Genomic DNA, 16,956 nt, shown 5'->3' with positions numbered 1-16,956 from the left:
TTAACCTAGTTAATGGCCAAGCTAGCATTATATCTGCACTGCCCCAGAGCAACTGTAATGCATACAGAAAAGAGAGTGAGTTAATGAGTCATTCCAAATGTGTTTTATTCAGATATTATGCCTTGTTGGCATTGTTTGTTTGCTAGATCTTATTCTGTTTCATCTTATTTTGAAACATGGTTTGTACATTACATTACAGCATTTTATGTAAATTTAAAGGGTGTGGGGATAAATCTGCTACTAGGATTTGATTTATTTTATTTATATTTTATAATTTGTTTTATTTCGCGTCTTTCCAAATGCCAGGAAGGTGCTATGTCATAGAACACCATTCCTGCATTCTTGAAGCATTTCTTTTTGATGCAGAATAGCTACTGATCTTATTCCTGTTGATCCTGCCCACTAGAACTGAATTCTCCATGATAACTACCATACTTAGTACTGTACATCTATAAAGAAGGCATGGCTTTTCATCTCTGACTGTTAAGAGATGGTCATGCTAACTGGAGATATTAGGTGGAAGACTGGTACTGGTAAAACTATAAAGACTTTCTTTTTATGAGAGTGTAATTGTAGGTTTTGATTCCATGTACAAGGATTAATTTATTGTCATATTTTTGGCTAGAAAAGGATTTTGTCCTAAGTACTTCTAGGAATTCTTTTGTGTAGTAGGATGTGGCAGAAGGTGTTAGCTTGAGTCAACTTGCTGCCCTACAGTAGAGGTGCCATTAGGTAAAAGCAGCAAGTGCAATGAAATCCAAATGACTCAAGGGTATTGTACTGATGGATTGCTTTCCGTAGTTCAGCTTATGAGGAGTTGGCCATCCATTCTCTTCTAGCTCAACCATTCTGTGATGATAAAAGTCTTGATCCCAGTTGTTGGTATGTGTAGACTGCGTGTCTTGAAGAGACTAATTGACTTTCCTCCTCCTTTTACGTTGCTGGCCAGTGTAAATTGGGCATTGTGAAGTTCATTGAAGCTGAGCAGGTGCCTGAAGTTGAAGCCGTTATACACCTGGTCATTGCCTCTAGTGACACACGGCATAGTGTAGCAACTGCAGCAGATCTTGAACTCAAAAGCAAGCAAAGGTAATGCCTTATAATTTTAAAACTTGAAATGGAAATTGAATATTAGAAATCCTTTTCTTGTTAACTTTGATTGCCTCTTGTTTATTCCAATGGCATGCATTGGCATCTTGCTCTTTGCTAAGTTGTTGATGCTATCACATTGTAGGACCCTTCACTCAAATATCACATTTTTCTTCCAATACAGTCTCCTCTTTCCATCTTCTTCTAGACAGAATAAACAGCATTTCTGTTAAGCTAGCATGGATGGTGATGGGTAATCCTCTACCTCCGAAGCTCTGGCATACATCTGTTTTTCTCTACTAGTTACCTGGGAGAGCGCCTCCTTCTGCATGATCCGCATCACACATTAAGATAATTGAGAGGTCTGTCTCTGTATACCTCCAGCTCGTCTGGCGATGACTTGGAAGCGGGCCTTCTCTGTAGTAGCTCCTGGGCTGTGGAATGCTTTCCCTATAGACATTCATGGCTTAACATCTTTACTAGCCTTTAAAAGAGCCCTTAAGACACACTTTTTAGCCAGGCATTTAATAATCTCCGAATGTTTTACATTTTTAATTGCTGTTTAATTTTTTAAAATTATGGTAATCTTTGAATGTTTTAAATTTTAATTGTTTAATAGTTGGTTTTATTCTGTTTTTACTGTATTTAGTTTTGTAAACTGCCTAGAGCCTTTGGAGTCAGCTGTTATATAAAATAAATATGTATTCAATGCATACATATTGGAGCATAGCACCTACAAAGGTAGAAACTAAAAGTATGCTTTATACAAAGATAGAGGCTGCAACAGTTAAAAACAATTTAAAAACAATATCAGAAATCTTAATATTCAAGATAAAATCAGTTTGTGCTATGTGGGAGTTGTGGCCTTTTTCTCCTTGAACAGCATGCAACATTATAAACCACTTTTGAAAGCAAGGGGACTTTCAAGCACAGTTTGCCATGTGGCCTTGGCAGGCTGCTATTTGAGAAAGACAAGCCCCAGGTCCCCTTAGGGTGTGGACCTAGTTGTGCTCTTCTTTTGATCCTGCCCATAGTATTTAGGTGCATTTTTCTGCTGCTTCGATATGATTCCTGCCACCCCCACCCCCACAAATCCACCTTTCTAACATGGATATGGATATGATGAATATTTATATACCACTTTTCAACAAAAGTTCCCAAAGCGGTTTACATAGAGAAATAAAAATGGCTCCCTGTCCCCAAAGGGCTCACAGTCTAAAAAATAAACATAAGATTGACCCCAACAACAGCCTCTAGAGGGATGCTGGGCTGTGGATGGATAGGGCCAGTTGCTCCCCCCTGCTAAATAAAAAGAATCATCATTTTAAAAAGGTGCCTCTTTGCTTAGTTAGCATGTGCCTCTTTGCTAAACAATGTCAGCAAGACTTTGTGTGTGTGTATGTTTGGCATCTTCAGACATGACAAAACCCTACATGTCACAGTCACGACGATGACGACTCTGTTGGGGAGACAAGAAGTAGCAGGTTTTAAAAGCTTCAAACACCAGTTGTTTGCCTCCAGTGTTTGTTTAGCTATGCATATGCATAGTTACTCAATTAGTGAGATTTATAGCATGGAAGAGAAAGTGTTGCTCTACTGACAGCTAATTAGCTTTGCTCATAATCATTTAAAAATAATTATTCAACCTTAGTCTATGTGTATCTCTTTAACATTCTTTAGCTTAATTGACTGGAATAATCCAGCCATCATCAACAAGCTGTACAAAGTGTACCTTGGGGACATACCACTAAAAACTAAGGAGGTAAGACTTGCTTTCTATAACTTTTGGCTTTGTACTGGCAATACATTTCTTTTTATATTTGCAGTTTCTGATTTTAATGGTTGAATTAGTGAATTCTCACACCCTTGCATTACAATTGAAAGATGCTATGGCTCAAACAGATGACAAGGCAACTTCTAAATATATTATAGGGAGATTAGGAGTCTGGCCACATGCTCCAGCACTCAAAGGAGGAAATTCCGAGTTTTGTCTCTTGGAGTTGCCTGCTACTCATACTCTGAAAATGGAGAGTTAATTTGTGGGGTGGGCAGCTTTAGTTCCTTTCTTCTTCCCATAGTAACCAGCCATATTTTGCTTCTGAAAATATTAAAAAGACTTCTGGATATATTAGGAATGCCTCCCTATCTCTAATTTTGACCTTTGTACGATACTCTTGGCATATATAAAATGTTGTGCTTTTATAAAAAATCTTAAATCACAAATGCGTACAATTCTAACCCTGATTGTGTCTTTGCCACTGCACAACTAGGGACAAAGATTAAGCTACCAAAGTTGTTAACACTGTTCCAAATTAAGATCACAATGTGGTTAAACCGCCCTGAGCCATTTTGGAAGGGCGGTATATAAATCAAATAAATAAATAAATAAATAAATAATAAAGTGTGCCTCCCACTTAATACATATACATAAAGAACCAGACACAAATCAGTGAAATGCTGTAAATCCCATGTCCATTGCCACAGAGAGAAGGTTAACATCCTACCAGCTGTTAAGAATGTGTCAATCTGCAGTAGAGCAAGGGATTTTCCAGAGGTCAGAACTCATGAGATGATCTTCTTTATATTTAATTCTCCAAGACGTGCTGGTTCTAATGCGTGGTGGAAATCTTGTGAGAGTGGCGGAACTCTCGTGAGAGTTCACGAGCAGGACAGAAAATAGCAATGGCGGCCGGTGGAGCCACGCTGGCAGGAGGAGGCGGCCAAAAGGCCGGTGGAGCTGTACCAGCGGGCAGAGGTGGCCGATGGGCAGAGGTGGTGGGTGGAGCCACGCTGGCAGGCAGAGGCGGGCGGAGGTGGCTGGCTGGCGGAGCTGAGCCGGCTGACTAGAGGAGGCGGTGGCCAGCTGGCGGCTGACAGGAGGCTGGGCCAGACTAGGAGCGCAGATGCTCTGCTCCTGGGCCAACTAGTTCTGCAATTAAAATTGTTGTTCTTCAAAACGTCAACTTTTATATGGTGTCTCCCAGGGCTCCATACTGTCTCCAATGCTTTTTAATAACTACATGAAACCACTGGTAGAGATCATCAGGAAATTTGGTTTAGGGCGTTACCAGTATGCTGATGACACCCAAATCTATCATGTCAGCATCATCAGGAGAAGGCATAATCTCCTCAAATGCCTGCCTGGAGGCAGTGATGAACTGGATGAGGGTCAGTGAGTATGCAGCTTGGGGGTATTACTGGACCCGGGTCTGCTTTTAGAAGCTAAGGTGGAGGCCAGGGGTGCCTTTGCACGGCTTCGGCTAGTGCGCCAGCCCTGTCCGTTTCTCGAGAAGGCAGATCTGGCCACAGTTACCCATGCCTTAGTCACGTCATGGCTGGATTACTGTAACACACTCTACGTGGGGCTGCCCTTGAAGAATATCCAGAAACTGCAGCTAGTGCAAAATGCGGCAGTTAGGGTTTTATCTGGAGCTACCCGGTGGGAGCACATCACACCCATTCTGAAAGAGCTGCACTGGCTGCCAGTTCGTTTCCGGGTCCAATTCAAGGTGCTGGTTTTGACCTTTAAAGTTCTTAACGGTTTGGCCCTGGATATCTGAGGGACTGCCTGCTCCCAAGGGTTGCTGCCCACTTGACGAGGTCATCTGAGGGGGCTCTGCTCCGGGTGCCGACAATGAGGGAGGCTCAGTTGTCGTGCACGCGGGACAGGGCCTTCTCTGTTGCTGCCCCCAGACTTTGGAATGCTCTCCTGGTGGTTATTCGCTCCTCAGTCTCCATCACAGCTTTTAGAAAGCATGTTAAATCTTGGCTTTTTACTCAGGCTTTTATATGATTGTCTCTGCTGCTGCTCTTTGTACTTTGTATTTTGCATTGTTTTTATACTTGTGTTTTAAATTTTTAAATCAGATTTGTCTTTTATTTTTAGCTTAATATTTTAACTGTGTCATTTTTATAATCTTGTTTTTAAATTTTGCTGTAAACCGCCTTGGGTTTTAGTGAAAGGCGGTATATAAATGTAACAATAAAATAAATAAATAAATACATATAATAAATAACAAACTGAATCCAAATAAGATGGAAGTACTTACTGTGTGGGGTCAGAACTCATGAGACAGTTTTGATCAGCCCATTCTGGATGGGGTCACACTTCCCCAGAAGGAACAGGTTTGTAGTCTGGGTGTGCTTTTGGACCCAAAATCCCAAACCTCTCTCTGGTGTCACAGTTTGAGGCAGTGGCCAGAGTGCTTTCTATCAGCTTCTACTGATACTCTAGCTGCATCTGTTTCTTGAGATAAATTACTTCAGAACACTAGCATTTATTTGTTTGTTTGTTTGTTTAATATTGTGTTATATTCTGCCCAAAGCTACTATGTCTGGGTATTTTACAATAAAAACAGTACACATTTAAACATTAAAACAATTTACAATTTAACAGTGTTAACGGTTAAAAACTATTAAAAACTGTAAATCTAATTAAAAAGCCTGGGTGAACAAATGTGCCTTAACTGCCTTTTAAAAAGTTGTCAGAGATGGGGAGGTTCGTATTTTGACAAGAAGCGCATTCCAAAGCCTCGGTGCTGCAGTGGAGAAGACCCATCCCTAAGCAGCCACAATACAACCTGGTGGAAACTGTAGATGAACCTCTCCAGAAGATCTCAAAGGGTGGTGGGGGTCATGGCGAAGAAGATGTTCTCTTAAATACCCAAGGTCTAAGCTATTTAGGGCTTTATAGGTTATAACCAGCACCTTGTATTTTGCCCAGGAACATATTGGTAGTCAGTATAGCTCTTTCAACACAGGAGTAATATGGTCTTTCTGAGATGATCCAGACAGAGACCAACCTGGCTGCCTCATTCTGTACCGACTGCAGTTTCCGGACTACATACAAAGGCAGCCCCACATAGAGTGCATTGCAGTAGTCAAATCTGGGGCTTACCAGCAGATGTACCACTGTTCTGAGGTTGTTTATCTCAAGAAATGGACACAGCTGTCCGTTTCTGTGTCCACGCTGCAAGGAGCTAACAAATTCTCCCTGAAGTGTTCCTCTGGCTACCACCTCACCTGACACCCAGACTGCGTACCTGTTCCTTCTGAGGAAGTGTGACTCCATCCAGAACTGGCAGATCAAAATAATCTGGGTTCTGACCCTGCACAATAAGTACATCCGTCATCTGGATTCAGTCTCCATTTATCCCTCAAACAGCCCATCACTGCCTCCAGGCAAACATTTAGGGATGTTAACCCCTGCTAACTGGGCAAAAAGGCACCTTTTACCAAGGTGATTCTCTTTATTTAGCAGGGGGAGAGTAACTGGCCCTATCCACCCGCAGCACAGTACCTCCAGTGACTGTTGCTGGTGCCTATCTTATGTTTCTTCTTTAGAATGTGAGCCCTTTGGGGACAGGGTTCCATCTTATTTGTTTTTTATTTCTCTGTGTAAACTGCCCTGAGCCATTTTTGGAAGGGCGGTATAGAAATTGAATTGATGATGATGATGATGTTATGCCTTCTGATGATGTTGACATGGAGAAATAGATTTGGGTGTCATCAGCATATTGAAAACACCCTGCACCAAATCTCCTGATAATCTCTCCCAGCGGTTTCATGTAGATATTAAACAACATTGGAGACAATATGGAGCCCTGAACCATGCAACAGTTCAGAGTTTGAAGAGAAACAGTCTCCAAGGGACACCATCTGGAATCTGCCTGAGAGGTAGAAGTGGATAACAATTCCAGTCACAATCCAAGTCAAACCAATACATTTAGCAATAAATACTTTCTGAGGAGCCAAGTACTAATGAAGAACCCAAATGCATTGGCTGTCAGAAAGAAACTGAACTATGAAGTGCCAAACCGCCGATATGAGCAAGCATGAAGCACGTGCAGTGGGTGGTTGGTCGGCGCCGTGAAGAGCTAATGAATTCTTCCCGAAGTGTTCTGCGCAGTCGAAGAACCCATTTTTATGGATGTTACCTGATTACGACCCTCAACACCGTCAGATGCCCCATGAGTGCCTCCCACCCCCAACCCCATCAGATGCTCCAGAAGAATACTATGGTTGATAGAATTGAAAGCTGCCAAGAGATCCAAAAGGACCAACATTGTCACACTACCTCTATCAGTTCTCAATTGGAGATCATCCATCAGGCTGACCAAGGCAATTTCCACCCAATAGCCCACTAGAAAGCCAGTTTGAAATGGGTCTAGATCAGGGATTCTCATCGTTGTGTTCCCAGATGTTATTGGACTTCAGTTCCCATAATCCCCAACCAAAGGCCACTCGGGCTGTGGATTATGGGAGTTGAAGTCCAATAACATCTAGGGACCCAACGCTGAGAATCCCTGGTCCAGATTATCAGTTTCCTCCAAGACTACCTGGAGCTGGGAGGCCACCACACTCTCAGTTACCTTGCCCAGGTATGGGAGGTTAGAAACAAGCCTATAATTGTTCAACTCTGAGGGATCCAACGAAGGCTTCTTCAGAAGAGGTCTAATAATTGCCTCCTTGAAACAAGGCCTCCTGGGGCGCCCCCAAATGCTCTGGGGGGCCTCCCCAGAGCCCCTACGCCCTGTTGCTGTTGCCCGGCCCCCACCGCATGCCACCGTTATTTTCCCCTCTTCACCGCCAGAGGGATGAGCAGAGCAGGCCACCCCCCAGCGGCAGCGGGTGCAGGCGGGCCTCCTTGGCCTGCATAGACCGGCCTCCTTGGCCTGTGCATGTGCGCAGTTGGAGTTTGGTATGTCGCATCCTGTGATGGGATGTGACACTCCATACTCCTACTGTGCATGTGCGCAGGCTGAGGAGGCCTGCCTGCACCCGGCGGGGGTGGGGGGGTGGGCTGCTGTGTTCACCCCCCCTGGCGGTGAAGAGGGGGAAATAGCAGCGGCGGGGGCCGGGCAGCAGTGGCAGGGCATCACGGCTCTGGCGAGGCCCCCCATGAGCATTTGGGCCCCCCCCAGGAGGCCACAGACCCATGCCCTGTGGCTAAACACACCTCTGGTGGCAGATCCAGCACCACAATCATCTTCCCTAAACTGGCCTATAGTTGGCTATTCTGGCAGGTGGAGTTTAGGAACTGCTGAGTCACCCCTACGCCCCAGTCCTGCACAGACTCCCCACAGATCAGCAGCCAGTCCCACAGGACAAACATCAAGCAGCAGGGGCAGCAGCAGCAGTCAGATAGGCAGGCACACAGGCTCTCACCCTGGGTCTACCTAGGAAGTAGATGTTCTTTTCCTGCAGGGCTTCTGGCAAGCTGGAGTCACAGGCAGTATCCCTAAATAGGCCCAGAGTTGACTACTCTGAGCAGGTGGAGTTCAGGAACTACTGAGTCGCTCCTGAGCCCCAGTCTTGCACAGACTCCCTACAGATCAGCAGCCAGTCCCACAGGACAAACAGCAAGCAGTAAGCAGTGGGGGGCAGCAGCAGCCCGGCATATAGGCTCTCCCCTCTGGAAGTAGATGTTGTTCTACCTATTCTGCAGGGCTTCTGGCAAGCTGGGGTCACAGGCAGCATCACTAAATAGGCCCAGGGTTGGCTACTCTGGGCAGGTGGACTTCAGGAACTGCTGAGTTATCCTTGGGCCCCAGTCCTACACAGACTCCCTACAGATCAGCAGCCAGTCCCATGGGGCAAACAGTAAGCAGCGGCAGGCAGCAGGAGGCAGACAGACAGGCACACAGGCTCTCACCCTGGGTCTCGCTGAGAAGCAGATGTTGTCCTTCCTCTTCTGCAGGGCTTCTCCTGGTAACCTCCAGACGTGCGTACTGCAATGCGCTCTATGTGGGGTTGCCTTTGTACATAATCCGGAAACTGCAGTTAGTACAGAATGCGGCAGCCAGGTTGGTCTCTGGGTCATATCGAAGAGACCATATTATTCATATATTAAAATAACTACACTGGCTACCAATATGTTTCCAGGCAAAATACAAAGTGCTGGTTATCTTCTGCTTATCTTCTTCTATCTATATAATTCTCTAAGGCATACCCATGGCTAATCCCATGCATGGCAGCTCTCGTGAGAGTTAGCGAGCAGCTGCTGGGAGTTGCGAGAGCTGGTGAGGAGGGAGAGAGGGAGGCCGAGGAGGAGGCACCATTGCGAGCCACCAAGGGTGGCCAAGCAGGCGGCGAAAATGGGGCCATTGGCTTCCTCGCAGAGAGGATGAGATCTGATGGCGGGAGGGAGGGAGGTCGAGGAAGAGGCAGCGGCACTGCCACTGCAAGTGGCCGAGCAGGCAGTGAAAACGGGACCGTCGGCCTCCTTGTGAGGAGGATGAAAGCTGCTGGTGGAGAGGGAGCTTGGCTGAAGGGATGGGAGGAGAATTGGCTGAGCCCTGAAATGGAGGGGGAGGAAGGGAAAACTAGGAACGCATTTGCTTTGCACCTGGGCCAGCTAGTAATCTACAAAGCCCTAAACAGTTTAGGCCCTCCTAAATAAGAGACCCTTAGGTTATCTTATTTAAGAGAACGTCTTCTACACTATGAGCCCTATTGCCCTTTGAGATCATCTGGAGAGGTTCATCTGCAGCTCCGGCTTGTCTGCTTGCTACGCAAGGGTGAGCCTTCTCTGTTGCCGCCCCGAGATTCTGCCATGCGTTCCCTGCTGAAACAAAAGCCACCCAATCTCTGACAACTTTAAAAAAGTCACTAAAGACACATTCAGTCGCCCAAGTTCAGTCACCCAACTAGACTTGGAGAGGAGAGCTGGTCTTGTGGTAGCAAGCATGACATGTCCCCTTAGCTAAGCAGGGTCTGCCCTGGTTGCATATGAATGGGAGACTAGAAGTGTGAGCACTGGAAGATATTCCCCTTAGGGGATGGAGCCGCTCTGGGAAGAGCAGAAGGTTCCAAGTTCCCTCCTTGGCATCTCCAAGATAGAGCTGAGAGAGATTCCTGCTTGCAACCTTGGAGAAGCTGCTGCCAGTCTGGGTAGACAATACTGAGCTGGATGGACCTATGGTCTGACTCAGTATATGGCAGCTTCCTGTGTTCCTATGTACTTTTAAATTGTTTTAAGGTTTTAATTTATGTTTTAATTTGTTTTATTTTGCTGCAAATTGCTGAGACAGAGACGTTTGTTTGGAACAGTGTACAAATATAATAAATAATAAATAAATAAAATTAAAAGGATTTGATGCACAGTGCATGAGGAAAAGAAAGTACTTCTTCACATGAGATATAATTTATATACGGAATTTGCAGCCACAAGATGTGGTAATGGCCACAACCTTAGAAAACATTAGAGAAATTCATAGTGGATAGGTCTGTCAGTGGCTTTTTGTCATGATAGCTAAATTGAACCTCCTCATTTCAAGGTGTCATACAAGTGAATACTGGAGACGGGGGACTATTGCCTAGATGCTATTGTCTGGAAGCATTTGTCTGACCATCATGAGAACAGGATGCTGAACTAAATGGAGCATTTGACTGATCCAATTGGGCTCTTAATTGATTTTTCATTCAGTCGTCCAACATAATAGGTTAATGTCCATTGGTCTCTTCCTAAGAAGGCTACTTGGAAGAATCCCTGAATTTTTTTCTTGGCCAGACCTAATCTATGTTAAATAATCTTAATTCATTCATAGCAGCCTCTTTATTGTGTCTTGTAATTTGTGTCTCTGCTGCTCATGCCGTGTCTTCCCTCCAGCCCTCCCCACTTTGGTTGTGTGAACAACTTTCTAGTATGTTGTATATATGAACAAAGTCTCAGATATCGGCTTGAGTCCTAACTTCCATGGGTCGAGTTCTATACATGAAATTGGGCTTTTCTGCTTGCCCCTTCCTTCTGCATCTCTCAGTTCTATCCATTCATATCCACTTCTAGTTGACTGGATGCATTTTCTTAAGGATCCAGATTCCCACTGAAATGCAATCAACAAGCAGCTATTTAGCTTTTTATACAATTTACATACATTTACATTGTAAACGATTCTGCTCATGACTGAATGGTAGGTAGTTCTCTTTGAATACATTTCCCCCCTACAACCCCGTATCTGTTTATTATAGGGAGCTGTTTTGAAACCAGAATTGAAACGTGATCCAGTCAGCACACGGGTTAAGTTAAAGATTGTCCCTCATCTTCTGCGTTCCAGGCAAGCTGCAGAAATGTTTCCTGCAAATATTCAGGTAACATCTTTATGCAGAAAGGATATAGTTCTCACCCTCTCCGAAACCAAGTCTACATACTTTGCCTGTATCTGGGCATCTCTATCATGGGCTTGGCAAGCATCAGACCAGTGTAGGGTATGCAGTCTACATAGCTGAAGTTGCACTATAATAGTTTAAGATAGTTTTTTTTGGTACTTGATGGTGGTTTTGCTGCACTTGCAATATTCAGACATGCCAACCTGGGAACACTAATGTGGTTTAAGATACAATGTGAGTATGATAATTTGTTACAATAGTATATGCAAAAAAATAATAATTTGAATTAATAAATAAAAAGGTATTAATAGCAATCTTAATTGTTAAACATGATTTCATTTATTGAAGGAATGTGGAACTACAGTGGAATATAAAAATCCTTGAGAGGAATATTCAGGCAGACCTCGATATCCACAATTTGTTATCCATGGATTCGCGTATCCATGGTTGGGCATACATGGGGGGAAAGGGAAAAAACATGTCTGTGTCGCTTATCCATGGGTGGTGGTGGCTGGAAATGACCGCGGAGGTCATTTCTGGCTGCCATTTTGTGTTTCAGAGCCTCAAAATGGCTCCATTAAAAAAGAAAAAAGAAAAAAAATCACCTGGTGATTTGCGGGGCACAGGACAACTCAGGGGACCAGCAAAGTATGGTAGGGCGCTTCCCCCGGCATTTCCCTCCAAAATGTTCGATCATTTTCCTGACGACTTGGAACCTAACCCCTGCAATCCCATAGCCCCAACGACTTTTTATTTACGTTTCTGTATCCGCAGTTGTAGCTGGGAACAGAATCCCTGCAAATATCGAGGTCCTCCTGTATATGCAGTCCATCAGAATTTACTTCATGATTGTGCTTACTGTCTGTTAGGACACTGTGGAAAAGAGCCTGAAATAAGATTATTTCTGATGAGTTTCTTTTTTCCTGCCAGGTTGTCTATGATGGACTTTTTGGAGCAAATACGAATGCAAAACTGAGAACCTTATCCCTTCAATTTGTGCATCATATTTGTGTAATGTAAGTAACTGAATATTATTTATGGCATTACAGCCATAAATATAGCTTTGGTTGTCAAACTACAGTTATTTAATGTTAAATGAAGTTCAAAGTTAAACCAACAACTAGGGAGATATACTGGTGTTTTCTACTCTCAAGTAACAAAAAGGTGTTATGCCATCAGGAAAGATAATTACAATGTCTTGGTTCCAAACTTGTGCAAATAGAATGATATCAGAGACGAAGTTTGGGCAGTATCTAAATGTGATTAATAAATAAATAAAATATTCATGCAAGTGATCTTTTCTAGGGATGTGCATGGAGCCGGCAGGGGAGGGTGCACTCTTCCTCCTGCATGTCCCCTGCTGGCGCTCGCTGAAAAACTAGTCTGGCAGGGCGGCAGCGTACCTGCCTGCCGCCCTGTCTGCTCCTTGGACCGGAAGTGACAGGAAGTATTGTGTGTGCACGTTGGGAATGCACGTCGTGCTCACTCGCGCATACATCGGGTATGCGGCATGTGTGCAGACACGTGGGCATGCACTTGTCTTACTGTCTTTTCTGGTCTGAGGAGTGGACAGGGCAGCAGAGAGATATACTGCTGCCCCGCCAGACCGGTTTTCCAGTGAGCGTCAGTGGGGGAAACACGGCCAGGGGGGTGGTAAGTGCACCCTGTCCCACCCTTAAAGTTACCCACCCCCCCGCCTTCGAACTCACCGAACTGCCCAGTGTCCGAACAAGTTTGTGCACATCCCTAATTTTTTCCATCTCCTTTCCACTGCAGTTTCCTTTGAAAAGCTGCTCCTGAGTGTCAGGGACCTTTCAGATATGGGGGGCTGCAAGGGAAAGGAGCATAGGCACCTTCCATAAGCAGAGCTCTGAATGTGGAAGGTTCTTGCCCTGATCTTTAACCAACCCTCCACCCATGCCTCATCCCATTTTTCAGGGGGCTGCAGTGAGAAGGAGGTTGGAAATACCCTTTACACGAGCATAGTAAATGAGAAAAACAAGATCGGGTACAGGATCCGTTGAATCCATTAGAATGGGTTCTGCGCCTGCGCGGAAGCCTCTCGGTGTCGAGTTATTACAGCTCCTTTTCGGCGCCTGCGCCCTGCCCCACATGACCACATGGCTATTTAGGCGGGAGGAAGCGCAGGCAGCTCAGTTCCTTTGCTACCGCCGTAGGAATCACTTGGTTTCTGTGGCTCCTTCGTGTTTTTTCCTTGGACATCGAGGGACGAGGCCTAAATGTCTACTCTGAACACCCCAACAAATATCACCATGGTGACCACTAGGTTCCGGGCACCCATGACCTTTGCACTAGAGGATGTTGACGTAGAGGGCATTGTAGCGCCCCCTCTGGATCCTCTTCTTAAGATGCTGGATTCCACTACAAATACACCTTCTACATTCCGGGGATTTCCACAATCAGAGGAAGACGTGACTGGGACTGCTCCGCGAATACTCACTGCTGCGCAACTCTCTACGTCTAATCCTTGGCATACCTGCTGCTTCAGTCATCATGTTTCTCCATCTCGGGAGACTGCATTGCCAGGTACAACTTCACCTGGTGCAACATATGATGTTCACGAGGACCGTGCCTGGCAGAGGAGGTTACCATCAACACCTGAACCATCCGCTCCTCCACTTCCTCCTAACAAAGTCCTGACTAATATGGGCACTCAGACATGTACCTATACTACCACAATGTCTACTCAGACTTTGCCAACCCCATTCACGTCAACAGAAACGCAAACAGATCCATTACCGGCTCCTTCGCCCACACGTGCAATATTTCCAATGGTGCCAACACACCATACACTTTCCATTCCGGACTCTGAGGACAGCCACCACAGCTCGTCGGATTTTGAGTCTGATACTGAGTCGGTTGAGTTGGACCCTTCACTGGATGTCGCTACGCCCTCTCATGTGTCGCCAACGGAAGAATTAAAAGCTTACCATTCCCACGTGTGACGTATGGCAAGTACACTCGGTCTGGATCTCACATCGCAACTCAAGACCATAGACGATCCAGTATACAATTTTATGCAACGGTCTCAATCAGCCCAGCCTATCGCACTTCCTCTATTGCCCATTATTTCCAATGCGGCGCAATACGCATGGCAGGTGCCTCAAATTTCTACACCAACTTCAAAAAGGCTTGAAGGACTGTACCGAGTACAAGAGCAGGATAATACTTACCTGTTTAAACACCCGGTCCCGAACTCTTTAGTTATTGACTGCGCTACCTCCTCCAAATCTGGTCGACGCTATACCACCCCTGCGGACAAGGAAGGCAGAAAACTGGATGTAATGGGCAGGAAACTATATTCCACGTCCTGTCTATCGGTTAAGGTGGCCAACTATTCAACTTGCATGGCCAAGCATAGCTATTGTATATAGGAAGCTTTAGAGAAAGACCTAGATACACTGTCTCCAGAGGAATTAAAACACAGTTTCCGTAAAACGTTGCAGCAAGCTGGTGACCTTATCTGTCAGCAATTAAGCACAGCAAAGCATTTGGCAGAGTCGGAGTCACGTTCCATCATGACGGCTATCACCCTTTGCCATCACACCTGGTTTCGCTCTGCGGCCCTGCAACAAGATATGAAAGATAAAATTGAAGGACTCCCCTTTGATGGGAAGGGACTATTCTCAGAGGAAACGGAACCATGGAAAAGATGAAGAAATCAAAATTTACTGCTAAAACTTTTACATCTGCTACCCCGCAACCAACCTCCTATGGGAACAATCAGCGTTCCTATTACTGGCTCAGATCCACATACAAACAGCAGGACTGGAGAGACTTCCGTAAGTCTTACCAGCCCTTTAGCAAGAGGACAACGCAACAAAAGGGCAGATTTCCCTCCAGCCAATGCAATAAACAGGGGGATGGAAACAAACAGCGCCTTTGAAGCGCAAAACAGCCCATTGCATCCACCTGGAACATCCCGTCACCTTTTCTCACAGAACACTGGGGAGAATTTAGTTCCAGCCTACAACATCTCACAGCCGGCCCTCCTAGCCACCAACTCCATCAGGTTGGCAAGTCATGCGAAAGCATGGCACAACATAACATCAGATTGCTGGGTCTTGAAGATTGTGTCATCCGGTTACGCGATAGAGTTCAAGACCAAGCCATCTTTCAGGGGCATACGCTTCACGACAGCTACGCCTGCTTTGCTGCAGGAAGTTCAGGAACTCCTTCAAAAAAAGGCTATAGTACCGGTGTGATGGGCAAATTGATGGGAGGGGTTCTACTCCCATTACTTCCAGATACCGAAGGAGGATGGCGGAATCCGACCAATTATGGACTTGTGACATCTAAACAAGTTCATCCATGTGAAAAAGTATCGAATGACAACATCACAGGACTTCCTACCTCTTCTCCATCACGAGAGGTGGCTTGTGACGTTAGATTTGAAGGATGCCTATTTTCACTCCTTCCAGAAGTATCTGCGGTTCACAGTAGGGATCTCACTTTACCAATACCAAGTCTTGCCGTTCAGACTCTGCATGGCACCCCGTGTGTTCACCAAGTGCATGGCGGTGGTTGTTGCCCATTTGAGAACAAAGGGTCTGAAACTTTACCCGTACCTAGACGACTGGCTGCTGTCCTCAACAAACAAAGAAGAGTTACTTTCACAGATAAAGTATATGTTATACCTACTCCAAGACCTGGGAATATGGGTCAATTGGAAGAAGTCCCACCTGACTACGGTGTCCACCATATCGTTCATAGGGGCTGTGCTCAATGCCACAAAAGGGAGGGCATTTCTCCCAGTAGACCATTATCAGACCATCGCGTCGCTGGTTCAAGAATTTCAAGCTGCGCCTTCTCAAACAGCATGGCGCATACAACGTCTCCTAGGTCTGATGGCTTCTTGCAGGTCAACTGTTTGGTACACATGACTGAAAATGAGAAAACTACAGCTGTGGTTCCTGTCCTCCTTCAATCGATTGCGCTACAGTCCTGCAAAGACTTTGCTGGTACCGGCACCAATCCTGCGGTCACTGTCCTGGTGGACACAAACCACCAACCTACTCAAAGGAGTGCCAACCACAACCACAACTCCCATCCATCTGGGTGACGACGGATGCCTCTCTCCAAGGGTGGGGCGCGCATTGCAATACGGCCACAACTCAGGGACTCTGGACCCACACTCAACGTCAACTGCACATACATTTTCTAGAGTTGTTAGCAGTTTTTCAGGCCTTCCTAGCAGTTAACAGTTTTTCAGATCTTCCTTCCGATGCTACAAGGCCGAGTAGTCCAATTGCAATTGGACAACACCACTGCTATCGCTTACCTGAACAGGCAGGGGGACACTGTCTCCAGATCGCTCTGTAAACTGAGCATTCAGATATGGCATTGGTGCATCAAGAACAGTATAACACTGGTAGCAATGCACATCAAGGGGTTAGACAATGTCCTGGCGGACGGTCTCAGCCACTCATTCTCAATGGACCTCCACGAGTGGGAGTTAAATGACCGTTACCTCCGGAAAATCTTTGACCTCTGGGGTCTTCCTCAGATAGACTTGTTCGCTACATCACAGAATGCGAAGTTCAGACGGTTCTGCTCAAGAGCGGGACACGATCCACACTCACTGGGGGACACATTCCAACTGGGCTGATCACTGCATCATACGTACATGTTCCCGCCCCCCCTGCCGCTAGTGGGCAGGGTAGCAGCGCAACTCTTGAATGCTCCTGCAAGCTGCATCTTGATCGTGCCATGGTGGCCTCGCCAGCCGTGGTTTCCGCA

General features: G+C 45.7%; 1 protein-coding gene across 2 annotated transcripts in view; it reads left to right on the top strand.

Moving 5' to 3' along the window:
* The window catches only part of ECPAS (Ecm29 proteasome adaptor and scaffold), a 139,680-nt gene that overhangs the window by 22,219 nt on the left and 100,505 nt on the right, over positions 1-16,956 (top strand). For both annotated transcript variants that reach the window (XM_053296388.1, XM_053296389.1), the window contains exons 8-11: positions 950-1,089; positions 2,770-2,851; positions 11,059-11,178; positions 12,127-12,212. In XM_053296388.1, the coding sequence (XP_053152363.1) occupies positions 950-1,089; positions 2,770-2,851; positions 11,059-11,178; positions 12,127-12,212 (428 nt within the window). The remainder of the gene's footprint in view (positions 1-949; positions 1,090-2,769; positions 2,852-11,058; positions 11,179-12,126; positions 12,213-16,956) is intronic.

The sequence above is a fragment of the Hemicordylus capensis genome, chromosome 2 (assembly GCF_027244095.1).
Source record: "Hemicordylus capensis ecotype Gifberg chromosome 2, rHemCap1.1.pri, whole genome shotgun sequence".
In the NCBI taxonomy this organism is placed as follows: Eukaryota; Metazoa; Chordata; class Lepidosauria; order Squamata; family Cordylidae; genus Hemicordylus; species Hemicordylus capensis.
The sequence above is the reverse complement of the archived record's forward strand: the minus strand, read 5'-3'. Positions and strand labels throughout refer to the sequence as shown.